Source organism: Muscardinus avellanarius, assembly GCF_963383645.1.
Source record: "Muscardinus avellanarius genome assembly, chromosome: 8".
NCBI lineage: Eukaryota > Metazoa > Chordata > Mammalia > Rodentia > Gliridae > Muscardinus > Muscardinus avellanarius.
The window spans coordinates 38,056,925-38,069,657 of NC_137794.1; the positions used below are offsets into that span (position 1 = coordinate 38,056,925).

At 39.0% G+C, this 12,733-nt stretch overlaps 1 protein-coding gene across 3 annotated transcripts in view; it reads left to right on the forward strand.

Moving 5' to 3' along the window:
- Window positions 1–10,566: 10,566 nt before the first annotated feature.
- The window catches only part of DOP1A (DOP1 leucine zipper like protein A), a gene marked incomplete at both ends in the record, with an annotated part of 86,154 nt that continues 83,987 nt past the window's right edge, over window positions 10,567–12,733 (forward strand). For all 3 annotated transcript variants that reach the window (XM_080700016.1, XM_080700018.1, XM_080700017.1), the window contains one exon: window positions 10,567–10,704. In XM_080700016.1, coding sequence (XP_080556142.1) covers window positions 10,567–10,704 — 138 coding nt within the window. The remainder of the gene's footprint in view (window positions 10,705–12,733) is intronic.

A 12,733-nucleotide genomic window follows, 5' to 3' on the forward strand; every position in this document is an offset into this window, starting at 1 on the left:
CATGGTTCGCGGACAGCCTCAGCTACTTAGTGAGACCGTCTGCAACTTAATGAGACCCTGTTTCAAAATAAAGAATAAAAAATAGGGCAGGGGGTGTAGCTTGGAGATGCCCCTGGGTTCCATCTCCAGACCTGCAAAATAAATAAATAAAATAAAATTTCGTGGAGAGTTTTTCCCGCAGGGGAAAAAATAGTGCTTGTTTTAAAGGTAGTTTTTGGTTGTTGTTTTTGTGGAACTGGGGATCAAATCCAGAGGCATTTGACCTCTGAACTACACCCCCAGCCTTATTTTTTATTTTTTATTTTGAAACAGGGTCTCACTGAGTTGCAAAGGGTCTCACTAAGTAGCTGAGGTTGTCTATGAACCCAAATCCTCCTGTCTCGGCCTCCCAAATGCTGGAATTATAGGTGTGCACCACCACCCCTGGCTTAAAGCTAGTTTGTGTAATTTTGTAAGAAATACATATTTAAATGATTTTCATAGCCGGGCGTGGTGGCACACGCTTGTAATCCCCCCACTTGGGAGGCTGAGACAGGAGGACCGCGCAGGTTTGAAGCCAGCCTCAGCTACTTAGTGAGGCTCTCAGCAACTTAGTGAGACCCTGTTTCCAAATAAAATATAAAATGGGCCTGGGAGTATAGGCTGGAAGTAGAAAGCCTCTGGGTTCCACCCCCAGTAGCACCAAAAAAAATAAATAAATAAAAAATAAAAAAATGATTTTCATATTGTATACAGCATTAACACCATTTAAGTGTTAATGAATGAGGGATCCCAACAACACAATTATTTTTATGGCATCTGACATTTTATTGAAAGGCTGTCTTTAATGCATGTGTCCCAGGTCTACATGACTCTATAGCATGATGCTGTCTACTTGTTTTATGTGATCTGATAATTACTAATGTCTTCTTGTGTGTGAGTGTGTGTGTGTGTGTGTGTGTGTGTGTGTGTGGTACTGGGGGTAGAACCCAGAGGCTTTCTACCTCTGGGCTGCACTCCCAGACCTATTTTATATTTAATTTGGAAACGGGGTCTCACTAAGTTGCTGAGAGCCTCACTAAGTAGCTGAGGCTGGCCTTGAACCTGGATCCTCCTGTCTCAGCCTCCCAAATGCGGGGATTACAAGCGTGCGCCACCACGCCCGGCTCTCATATTTGTTTTGATCTAGTTATTATGAAGTGAAGGAGGAAGGAAATGTTACATATCACACAACTGGTATTTGGTTTCTTTATTGACATTGTTCATTTATTTTCTTTTTCTTTATTTTTATGGAACTAAGGATAGAACCCAGAGGCATTCTACCTCCAAGCTACACTCCCAATCCTATTTTATTTTTATTTTAAAACAGGGTCTCGGCCAGATGTGGTGGCACACGGTTGTAATCCCAGCATTCGGGAGGCTGAGACCGGAGGATCATGGTTCGTGGACATCCTCAGCTACTTAGTGAGGCCCTCTGCAACTCAGTGAGACCTGGTTTCAAAATAAAAGAATAAAAAATAGCGCAGGGGCTGTAGCTCAGAGGTCAAATGCTCCTGGGTTCCAACCCCAGACCCACCAAAAAATAAATAAATAAAAAATAAATAAATAAAACAGGGTCTCACTAAGTTGTAGAGGGCCTTACTGAGTAGCTGAGGCTGGCTGTGAACCTGTGATCCCCCTGTCTCAGCTTCCCAACTACTGGGATTGCAAGCATGCACCACCATGCCCAGCTCCTTTTTTAAATTCAAGCTTCTTACCATAGAGAAAAATTCATGTGATTTTATTGATTTCTTTTTCTTTTTTATTTTATTTATTTATTTATTTGGTGGTACTGGGGTTCCTGGAAGCCCTTCTACCTCTGGGCTACACTCCCAGACCTATTTTATATTTTTTTTAATTTATTTGGAAACAGGGTCTCTTAAGCCAGCGAGGCTGACTACAAACCTGCGGGATCTCCTGTCTCAGCCTCTCAAGTGCGGGGATTACAAGCGTGTGCCACCACGCCTGGCTGGCTTATGTGATTTTAAAAGTATAAAAATATGTGATTGGGAGGCTGAGACAGGAGGATCATGGTTTGTGGACAGCCACAACTAATCAGTGAAGCCCTCTGCAACTCAGAGCGACCCTGTTTCAAAACTAAAGAATAAAAAGTAAGGCTGGGGTGTAGTATGGAGGTAGAATGACCATGGGTTCCATCCCCAGTATCATACACACAAAAAAGAAAAAAAATGTATATATACATATACATATAGATGTATTATATATACAGTGAAAGGTCTTCTCCCTGGCTTTCATCCACTCAATTACCACCTGTCCTTCAGAAGGTAATAAATTTTTCAAAATCAATATATAAACTTTATTCATTCTTTTTACCAGCCATGCATATTATCATTCAATTTTTATAATGTCTATTGATTTTTCACTGTGGGTCAAGCACTTTGTTAGTAGCTGGGGATATGAAAGCTAAAGTGATAGATGAGGCCTTTCTGTCTTAGGGATTATGACTCCTGGGACTCACAATTCAATTATAGTAGTACAACTTACACTCTTTGACCAAAGAAGTAGAGTGTATAGTGGGAGTTCACAGGAAGGGGGTGTATATGTGAGTATTTGAGGGGAGGTGCAATGGCCAGGGAAGATTTCTCAAAGTGGATAAAATATGAGACCTGCAGGAAAAGTACAATATAACCAGGTCAAGTTAGGATTTAGACAGAAGGTAAAAAAAAAGACTGGCTCTCAAAAAATAACTTTAACATATTATAAAAACTATTTTAAACAGGGAGCTACTGGCATGAAGACAGACATATAGATCAGTGGAATAGTATAGACAACCCCTACCCGGGCATGGTGGTACATGCTTGTATGGGAGGCTGAAATAGGGGGACTGCGATCTGTGGACAGCCTCAGCTACTTAGTGAGGCCCTCTGCAACTCAGTGAGACCTGTTTCAAAAAAAAAAAAAAAAAAAAAAAAAAAGGATAAACATGGCTGGTGGTGTAGCTAGGAAGTAGAATTCCCCTGGGTTTCATCCCCAGTACCACACAGACACACACAAAAAAGAATAGCTGGCTTGGTGGCACATACTTGTAATCCCAGCATTTGGGAGGCTGAGACAAGAGGATAGCACAGGTTCAAAGGCAGCCTCAGCTTCTTAGTGAGGCTCTCAGCAACTTAGACCCTGTTTGCCAATAAAGTATAAAATAGGCCTGGGAGTATAGCCTGGAGGTAGAAAAGCCCTTGGGTTCCACCCTCAGTGCCACACACACACAAAAAAGACAACCTCAATATAAACCCCAGTGTATATGGTCCAGTAGTCTTCAACAAGGGTAGCACATCAACTCAGTAGGAAAAGGACAGCCTCTTCAATGAATAATATTGGGGAAACCGCATATCCACAGGTACAGTGGTGAAGTTGGACCTCTACCTTAGGCTGTATACAAAAGTAAATGAATTAAAGACCTAAGAATAAGACCTTAATCTATAAAACTCATAGAAGGAAACAGAAGAAAAGCTTATGACATTGAGTTTGATGGTTTCTTGGATATGAAAGCAAAATCACAGGCAGTAAAAGCAAAAATAGACAAATGGGACCACATAAACTTAAAATTTTCTGTGAATCAAAAACCAAAGCAAAAACAAACAAAAAAAAAGATAAAACAATCAACAGAGTGAAAAGATAACCTATGGAATGGGACGAAATGTTCACAAATCATACCTGATAAGAGGCTCATAACTAGAATATATAAAGAAATCCTACATTGAACAACAAAATTTATTTTATTTATTTATTTATTTATTTATTTATTTATTTTTGTGGTACTGGGTGGTGGAACCCAGGGGCTTTCTCCCTCCGGGCAACACCCTCAGTCTTATTTTATAATTTATTTGGAAACAGGGTCTCACTAAGTTGCTGAGATCCTCACTAAGTAGCTGAGGCTGGCTTCGAACCTGTGCGATCCTCCTGTCTCTGCCTCCCAAGCGCAGGGATTACAAATGTGCTCTACTGCACCCGGCTCAGCAAAACTCAATTTAAAACATGGCCCAAGGACTTTGGATAGACATTAAAAAAAAAAAAAAATTTGGAAGCAGTGTCTCACTAAGTTGCAGAAGGCTTCACTAAGTTGCTGAGGCTGGCTTCAAACCTACGATCCTTCTGTCTTTGCCTCCCAAATACTGGGATTACAAATGTGCACTGCCATGCGTGCTTTTTTTTTTCCTCTCCAAAGATGATATATAAATGGCCAACAAACAAATGAAATGTCCTAGGTTATAATGCAAACAAACAAAGAGAAAAACCCAAATGCTGTGTGCATATGTTTCTATTGCTCTGAATTGTATTATGATATAAAATTATGGTGTAACAGTAAAAATATATTAAAAACACACACAATGAGATATCAGCTCATACTCATTAGAATGACTTAGTGAGGCCCTCAACAACTCAGTGAGATCCTGTTTCAAAATAAAGAATAAAGCCAGGTGTGGTGGCACACGCTTGTAGTCCCCGCGCTTGGGAGGCTGAGATAGGAGGATCTCACAGGTTCGAAGCCAGCCTCAGCTACTTAGTGAGGCTCTCTCTGCAACTTAGTGAGACCCTGTTTCCAAATAAAAAAATATTTTTTAAAAAAAGGTCTGGGAGTATAGCCTGGAGGTAGAAAGCCTCTGGGTTCCACCCCCAGTACCACAAAAAAAAAAAAAAAAAAAAAAGAAAAAAAAGAATAAAAAATAGGGCAGGGGTATAGATTGGAGGTAGAATGACCCTGGGTTCCATCCCCAGGCCTGCAAAACAAAACAAAACAAAACAACAACAAAAAACAAAACAGAAGAAGAAAAGTACAGAGTATATCCAGAAAAGGAGGTAGGAGGGAGCCAATTTTTAACAGCAAACAGTTGCCTTAGGTTCAACTAGGACAGAAATATGAATGATACATATGGGTCTAGTTTATGAAAGAACTTTAATCATATTATTAAGACTTTGGATTTCACTGATAAGGAATTGAATGTCATAGCAATCATAAAACATTTCTTACATGCTAAGTAAATACTAGAAAATACTAACATATTTTTCATAGGCTATAAAATTTTCTGAGCTTCCAGCAGGGAAACTCAAACTTTTTTTTTTACTATGTAAAATTAATTGGCTCATGGAGAGGTAAGATAGTGAAAATAGGAGGCTGTTATAATTTAGGTGTAAAATAAATTCAGGAGTCATGGATAAAAGATAATTCTGAATGATAGGGACATTTGTATACTTGTTAAAACTGTTCCAAAAGTAAATATTTCCAGTAATAAAAGTACAAGCTCACCACTGGGGAGATGATGGTGCTAAGAGATAAAATAGTGTTTACAGATTATATTTCTTTTATTTTTAAAAAATTTTTATTGATGCATTATAGTCATACATTTGTGTGTGGGGGGCACTGGGGATGGAACCCAGGGGCCTTCTACCTCTGGCCTATACTCCCAGATATATTTTATATTTTTATTTGGAAACAGGGTCCCACTAAGTTGAGATAAGGCTGGCTTCAAACCTGCATGATCTTCCTGTCTCAGCATCCCAAGTACTGGGATTTCAAGTGTGTGCTACCATGCCAGGTTTAGTCATACATCTTAGTGGGGTACAAGATGGTGGAGGCATACATGCACACATCACTCAATTAGTTCTTACTAAATTCCCGTCCCATTCCCTTCTTCTCCCTCCTTCTCATGTTTGGCTAAGTGATTGACTTTGATGTTTTTAATGTATATCATGAACATTAGAGAATTTCCCTCTTTCCCTTCCCCTCCCATCAGTTACGTTGCCTTATTTACTCATCTATAGTATCTCTTAGAGTTCATCCTATGACCCATTTTCTCCCTAACTTCTGCATATTAGGCATCTGATTTCTTATTTTTTGTGACTGACTAATCTCACTTAGCATAATATTCTCCAATTCCATCCATTTCCCTGTAAATGATATATGTGTTTTTCTTTATGGCTGAGTAAAATTCATTCCATTGTGTATATATCCCATAGTTTTGTAATCCATTCATCTGTTGATGAGCATCGTGGCTGGTTCCATAGTTTGGCAATTGTGAATTGTGCAGCTATAAATATAGATACACATGCATTAGTTTGGTAGTTTGGTTTCCATTCTTTTGGGTAGATTCCCAGAAGTGGTATTGCTAGATCATATGGTACGATTGTTCCCATTCTTCTGAGGATCCCCTGTACTGTTTTCCAAAGTGGTTGCACTAATTTGCAATCCCTCCAACAATGTATTAAGAGTTCTCACTTCTCCATATCCTCCCCAGGATTTTTTGTTGTTTGTGTTTTGAATGATTGCCATTCTAGTTGGAGTTACTCAGGGTAGTTTAATTTGCATCTCTCTGATTGCTAATGCTGTTGAGCATTTTTTTCATGCATTTATTGGCCATTTGAATTTCTTCTTTCGTGAAGTGTCTATTTAGTTCACTTGCCCATTTTTTGATTGGGTTATCTGTCCTTCCTTCCTTCCTTCCTCCTTTCCTTCTTTTTTTTTTCAGTACTGGGGATGGAACCCAGGGGCATTCTACCGCTGAGCAATACTTCCAGCCCTATTTTTTATTCTTTATTTTGAAACAGGGTCTCACTGAGTTGTAAAGGGCCTCACTTAAGTAGCTGAGGCTGTCTGTGAACCGCAATCCTCCTGCCTCAGCCTCCCAAATGCTGGGATTACAAGTGTGTGCCACCATGCCCGGCTTTTAGCTGAGTTTCTTGAGATCTTTGTATATTCTAGATATTAGTTTATTTATTTGTTATTATTTTTATTATTTAATACTGGAAACTGAACCTAGGAGTATTCTACCTCTGAGCTACACCCTCAGCCTTATTTTTAATTCTTTATGAAACAGGGTCTCACTAAGTTGCAGAGGGTCTAAGTAGCTGAGGCTAGCTGCAAATCTGCGATCCTTCTATCTCAGCCTCCCAAGTACTGGGATTATAAGTTTGTGCCACCACACCCAACTTCCCAACTCTCTTTGAGGCTGGATCTCTAGCAATGATGGAGAGAGTTTTGATAAGAGAATGTATGAAATAGTTGTTAGGAAGGTAAATTTACTAAGGAAACATAATGGGTTAAGACAACGATGAGCATCTGTTTCAGATTTGTGTTTCTCAGTTTAAGCGCAGTCAGTCAGACTGGTAATGTGATTTTTCCAGCAGTGTTCAATTGCTATTTCAGAAACAAAAAACAAACAAACAAAAAAACCCAGATAACCTGAGCTTAAGCAGAATAGGGATTTTGCCAGGTAAGTATGATGGAGTAAGGAAGATATATTTCATTCGAATTCTGAGGCAGGGGGTATGGAAAGCAGTCTCCATGAAAGTGAAGAGTAGTGGTTAAGCATTAAGGTTCTAAAACCAGACAGGTTGAGTGTAAATCTCTAGCTCTGCTGTATACTAGCTGTACATATTTCTGCTCTTTAACTTTATTATCTGAAAATGTGGATACTAGTGATAGCTGTCTCAGGATCAAATGATATAGAGTGAATTAAAATATGGGAAGCACTTGAATAGTGCCTGGCATTTAGTAAGCACACTATCAGGAAAGCAAAGATGCTGCTACTCTCACTTCCAAGGCAGTCTTATCCTTGGAAAATGATTAAGTTTAGGAGGTGACAAGACATGTGAAAAAAAAAAAAAAGGCTGAAGATCTCTTGATCATACATCTGGAATTCCCTAGAGACTACTCTTTGAGAGTTTGAGGTAGCTGGGAGGGTGCGAGAGAGTGTATCAAATTAGAATGTACATAGCATCAGGGTTATACTGGGCTATAACCTGTATTTGTGAAATACCTGGTTTCTCTTCTATCCGTATTTTAAATGTACCCTACCACACCCGGCTTGGTTTGAATTTCATGTGTACCCAGAGAAGCTCATGTGTTAGATTGCAGGCAGGTCCAGAGACTTGTTATGGTTAGAGTGGGTGGATGTCTGGGGATGTGGCTGGGGAGGAGGAGGTGGACTGAAATGCCATTACTGTCTTTTGGTTATTACCCATGATCTCTTCTGCCTTATTCTTTTTATTAACATTGAATTATAAAGCACAAAGGGCTGGGGAAATCGGCCCACTTTTTAAAAGGAATATCAAATAATTTGTGGACATATTTTATTTTATTTTATTTATTTATTTTTTTTTTGTGGTACTGGGGTTCCTGGAAGCCCTTCTACCTCTGGGCTACACTCCCAGACCTATTTTATATTTTTGAAACAGGGTCTCTTACGCCAGCACGGCTGGCTTCGAACCTGCGCGATCCTCCTGTCTCCGCCTCCCAAGCGTGGGGATTACAAGCGTGCGCCACCATGCCCGGCAATTTTATTTTATTTTTATTTATTTTTGCATTACTGGGATGGAACCCAGGGACATTCTACCTCTGGGCTACACCTCTAGCCCTAGTTTTATTCTTTATTTGAAACAGGGTCTCACTGAGTCGCAAAGGGCCTTGCTAAGTAGTTGAGGCTGTTCACAAACCATGATCCTCCTGTCTCAGCCTCTCAAATGCTGGGATTACAAGCATATGCCACCACGCCTGACTTTGTGGACATATTTTAAATCACCACATATTTTCATCAATTTTATTCAACGTAAACTCTAATTCCACATAGGTAATGTTTCTTTATACTTGCTATGGTTTGGACTTACAATTTACCCTAAAGAAGGTCATGTATTAGTATAGGCAGGATTCAGAGGCATGTCATGGATAGAGAGGGTAGATATGGCTGGGGACTGTATCTGTTCGTGATCACCTATTCTTGTTCTCCACTTCCTGGCCATACTCCAAGCCTTTCTGTCCCTAGAGCCCACTAGCCTTGGATTGATCTCTGATATCATGAGCCCTTAAATAAACCTTTCTTTCTCTAAGTTGTGCTTATCAGGTGTTTTGGTCACAATGACAAAAAGAGCTAACTAGATGCCACTTTATTATTATTATTATTATTATTATTATTATTATTATTATTATTTTGGGATACTGGGGATAGAACCCAGGGGCATTCTACCTTCAAACTACACCCCCAGCCCTATTTTTAATTCTTTGTTTTGAAACAGGGTCTCACTGAGTTGCAAAGGCCTCACTAAGTAGCTGAAGCTGTCCTAGAACTGCATCTTCCAGTCTTAGCCTCCCAAGTGCTGGGATTACAAGCATGCGCCACTATGCCAGGCTTGCCACTTTATTGTTTAATAACATAAAATGGCCTTTAAAATAGTCATCCGCTGGGCGTGGTGGCTCACGCTTGTAATCCCCACGCTTGGGAGGCAGAGACAGGAGGATCGTGCAGGTTCGAAGCCAGCCGTGCGCGCTGGCTTAGGAAACCCTGTTTCCAAAAAAAAAAATTTAAATAGGTCTGGGAGTGTAGCCCAGAGGTAGAAGGGCTTCCAGGAACCCCAGTGCCACCAAAAAAATAAAAAAAAAAATAAAAATAAAAATAAAAATAAATAAATTAAATAGTCATCCTCCCACCCTCATCCCCCTAATGTTCTTGAGGTTTCTAATCTAACCAGTCTTTTTCATATTTCAGTTTCAAAACAATAGTAGAATATATATATATATAATTAAATTTTTATCAATAAGTGTGACCAGAAATAATTTCTAAATTGAAGTGCCAGAATTTTTTTTTCTTTTTTTTTTTTTTTTGCTGTACTGGGGATGGAGCCCAGGGGCATTTTACTTCCAAGTTATAGCTTCAGCCCTGTTTTTAATTTTTTATTATGAAATAAGGTCTCACTAAGTAGCTGAGGTTCTCCATGAACTGCCCCTCCTGTTTCAGCCTTTCAAGCTTGTGCCACCACACCCAGTTAGAAAATTTCTTTATAATTTAATTTAATTAATTTATTTTTTGCAGGTTTGGGGATGGAACCCAGGGACATTTGACCTCCAAGCTACACCCTCTGCCCAATTTTTTATTCTTTATTTTGAAACAGGGTCTCACTGAGTTGCAGAGAGCCTCACTAAGTAGCTGAGGCTGTCCACGAACTGTGATCCTCGGGTCTCAGCTTCCTGAATGCTGGGATTACAAGTGTGTGCCACCACACCTGGTAGAAAATTTCTTTTTTAGATCCCTAAATTTTTTCAGCCATTTACCAGTTTCTAGGAAGAAATACACATGTAGTTAATTTTGAGGCTTTCTTTGAATACTTTCATTTCCACGGGTATTAGCTGACCAGAATTTTTCCCAATTCTTTTGTGTGTGTGTGTATGTGTATGTGTGTTGCTGGGGATTAAACCCAGGGGCTTTCTACCTCCGGGTTATACTCCTAGACCTATATTATATTTTATTTGGAAACAGGGTCTCACTAAGTTGCTGAGAGCCTCACTAAGTAGCTGAGGCTGGCTTCAAACCTACGTGATTCTCCTGTCTCAGCCTCCCAAGCGCGGGGATTACAAGCATGCGCCACCATGCTGGGCAATTTTTACCAATTCTAACTTAAGAAACATTTTAAAGTTATATTGGTAGTAAAACTGTATGAACCCATTGCAGTAATTTGCTCTGTGATATTGGTTGCTCCTCTTTTGTAGGTAATGATTTTGCATGACTTTGGAACTGGTCTCTAGTGGGACACTGTGGGAGGATGAACACAGAAGAGGTGGAGTTATTGAGTGACTCTAAATATAGAAACTATGTAGCTGCAATTGACAAAGCATTAAAGAATTTTGAATACTCCAGTGAATGGGCAGATTTGATATCAGCACTTGGAAAACTTAACAAGGTATGTTGTCTTAACCATTTCCTAAAAGGAACAAAAATCAGAAATCTCTGTTTATACTTTATTGGATTTCTTTAAATTTTGAAATAAGAATCTAGAAGCATAATTAAACTTTAGATTTTTCTTTTTCTTTTTTTTTTTTTTTTGCTGTACTGCGGATTGAACCCAGGGGCATTCTACCTCTGAGAGACACGCCCAGCCCTATTTTTTATTCTTTATTTTGAAAAAGGGTCTCACCGAGTTGCACAGGGTCTTACTAAGTAGTAGCTGAGGCTGTCCTAGAACCGCGATCCTCCTGACTCAGCCTCCCAAATGCTGGGATTACAAGTGTGCGCCACCACACCCGGCCTTAGATTTTTTGTTTGTTTGTTTATTTGTTTGTTTGCAGTACTGAGGATGGAACCCAGGGACATTCTAACTCCGAGATACACCCTCAGCCCTATTTTTTATTCTTTATTTTGAAACAGGGTCTCATTGAGTTACAAAGGGCTTCACTAAGAGCTGAAGCTGGCTGTGAACTGTGATCCTCTGGTCTCAGCCTCCCAAATGCTGGGATTGCAAGTATGGGCCACCATGCCTGCCTGGCTAATATTATTTTTGAGAGTACTGTTTTTCATTAGTTGTGTGCATATGTAGTTAGGTGTGCTGTTAACACTTTAGAAGTTCTAATTAAAAGGAACAACTGCTTGAAAAATATCGCTATTGTCATTATTACCTATGGAAACACAGGACAGAGAAGCAAAGATGCTAAGCACGAAGACCAATATATTTTTATAACTGAGCATCAGATATGGTTCTGGAGTTTTTGGAACCAGAAGTAAAGACTGCAAATGGAAAACCATAACTGCTGTATCCTTTCCAAATGATAAGCACATAGCAGCAAGGAAATATTTTATATCCAAGCAACCTCAATTATCAATCAGTACTTTTTACAAAGGTGATTCTACATACAGTCACTTAGACCTGGGAGCTTGGTTTTGAATGATCCTTCTTCATATGTCTGGTTTTATCCACGATTACCACAGTAGCATCACTGATTAACTCTTACCTTTTCATTTTAACACTGTTCTTGTTTTTTAGATCAAATTTTTCTTACTTCACGCCCATCATTTTGAGATTGTTAGCATTTATTGACTAAGAATGTTTTTAAATATTAAAAGGGCTAGGTAGAAAAGGAATGCTCTCATGATAAACTATTTTAACATCAGACAGTTTAGAATACAGTTATTAGGAAAATAATTTGTCTTAAAATATATAGTGAGGACACTAGATTTCAACCTGTTACTCATTACAGATAATCACCTTGTTATCTTAAAAGCTTTCACATTCAGTCTGCCAAGAATGTATCTTAAAATTAGATATACAAGTTTGTTTGTTTGTTTGTTTCTTTTTTTTGTGGTACTGGGGTGGAACCCAGGGGCTTTCTACTTCCAGACTATACTCCCAGACTTTATTTATACTTTATACTTTATTTGGAAACAGGGTCTCACTAAGTTGCTGAGAGCCTCTCTAAGTAGCTGAGGCTGGCTTGGAACCTGTGCGATTCTCCTGTCTCAGCCTCCCAAGCGCAGGGATTACAAGGGTACACCACCACACCCGGCTCGACAAGTTTCTGTTTGACATGTTTGCTTCTAACATTTATCATTTCTTAATTTCTTTAAACATCCACAAAAAATTGCATATAAAATATAAATTTGCTTAAAAGTAGTTGGTTTTTTATTTTCTGAAGTGCTCTGAAAAATCTTTTTATTGGGAACTATATTTAAAAACAATTTATTATAGAAATTAGTTTGTCTATTTAGGTACATAAGTAGCTTTTATGGGTTAATCAATATTCATGAAACAAATTTCACTGTATCAAGATAACACAAAGTAAGATATCCAAGTCATTGATGAAACATACCTAAAATCAAGGTGGAACAAGGCAAGAGACACACACAGATACACATACACACACTTGTTGAAGACAGCCTAAATGTGCATTTTATTTTATTTTATTTTTCAGTACTGGTGATAGAACCCAGGGCATTCT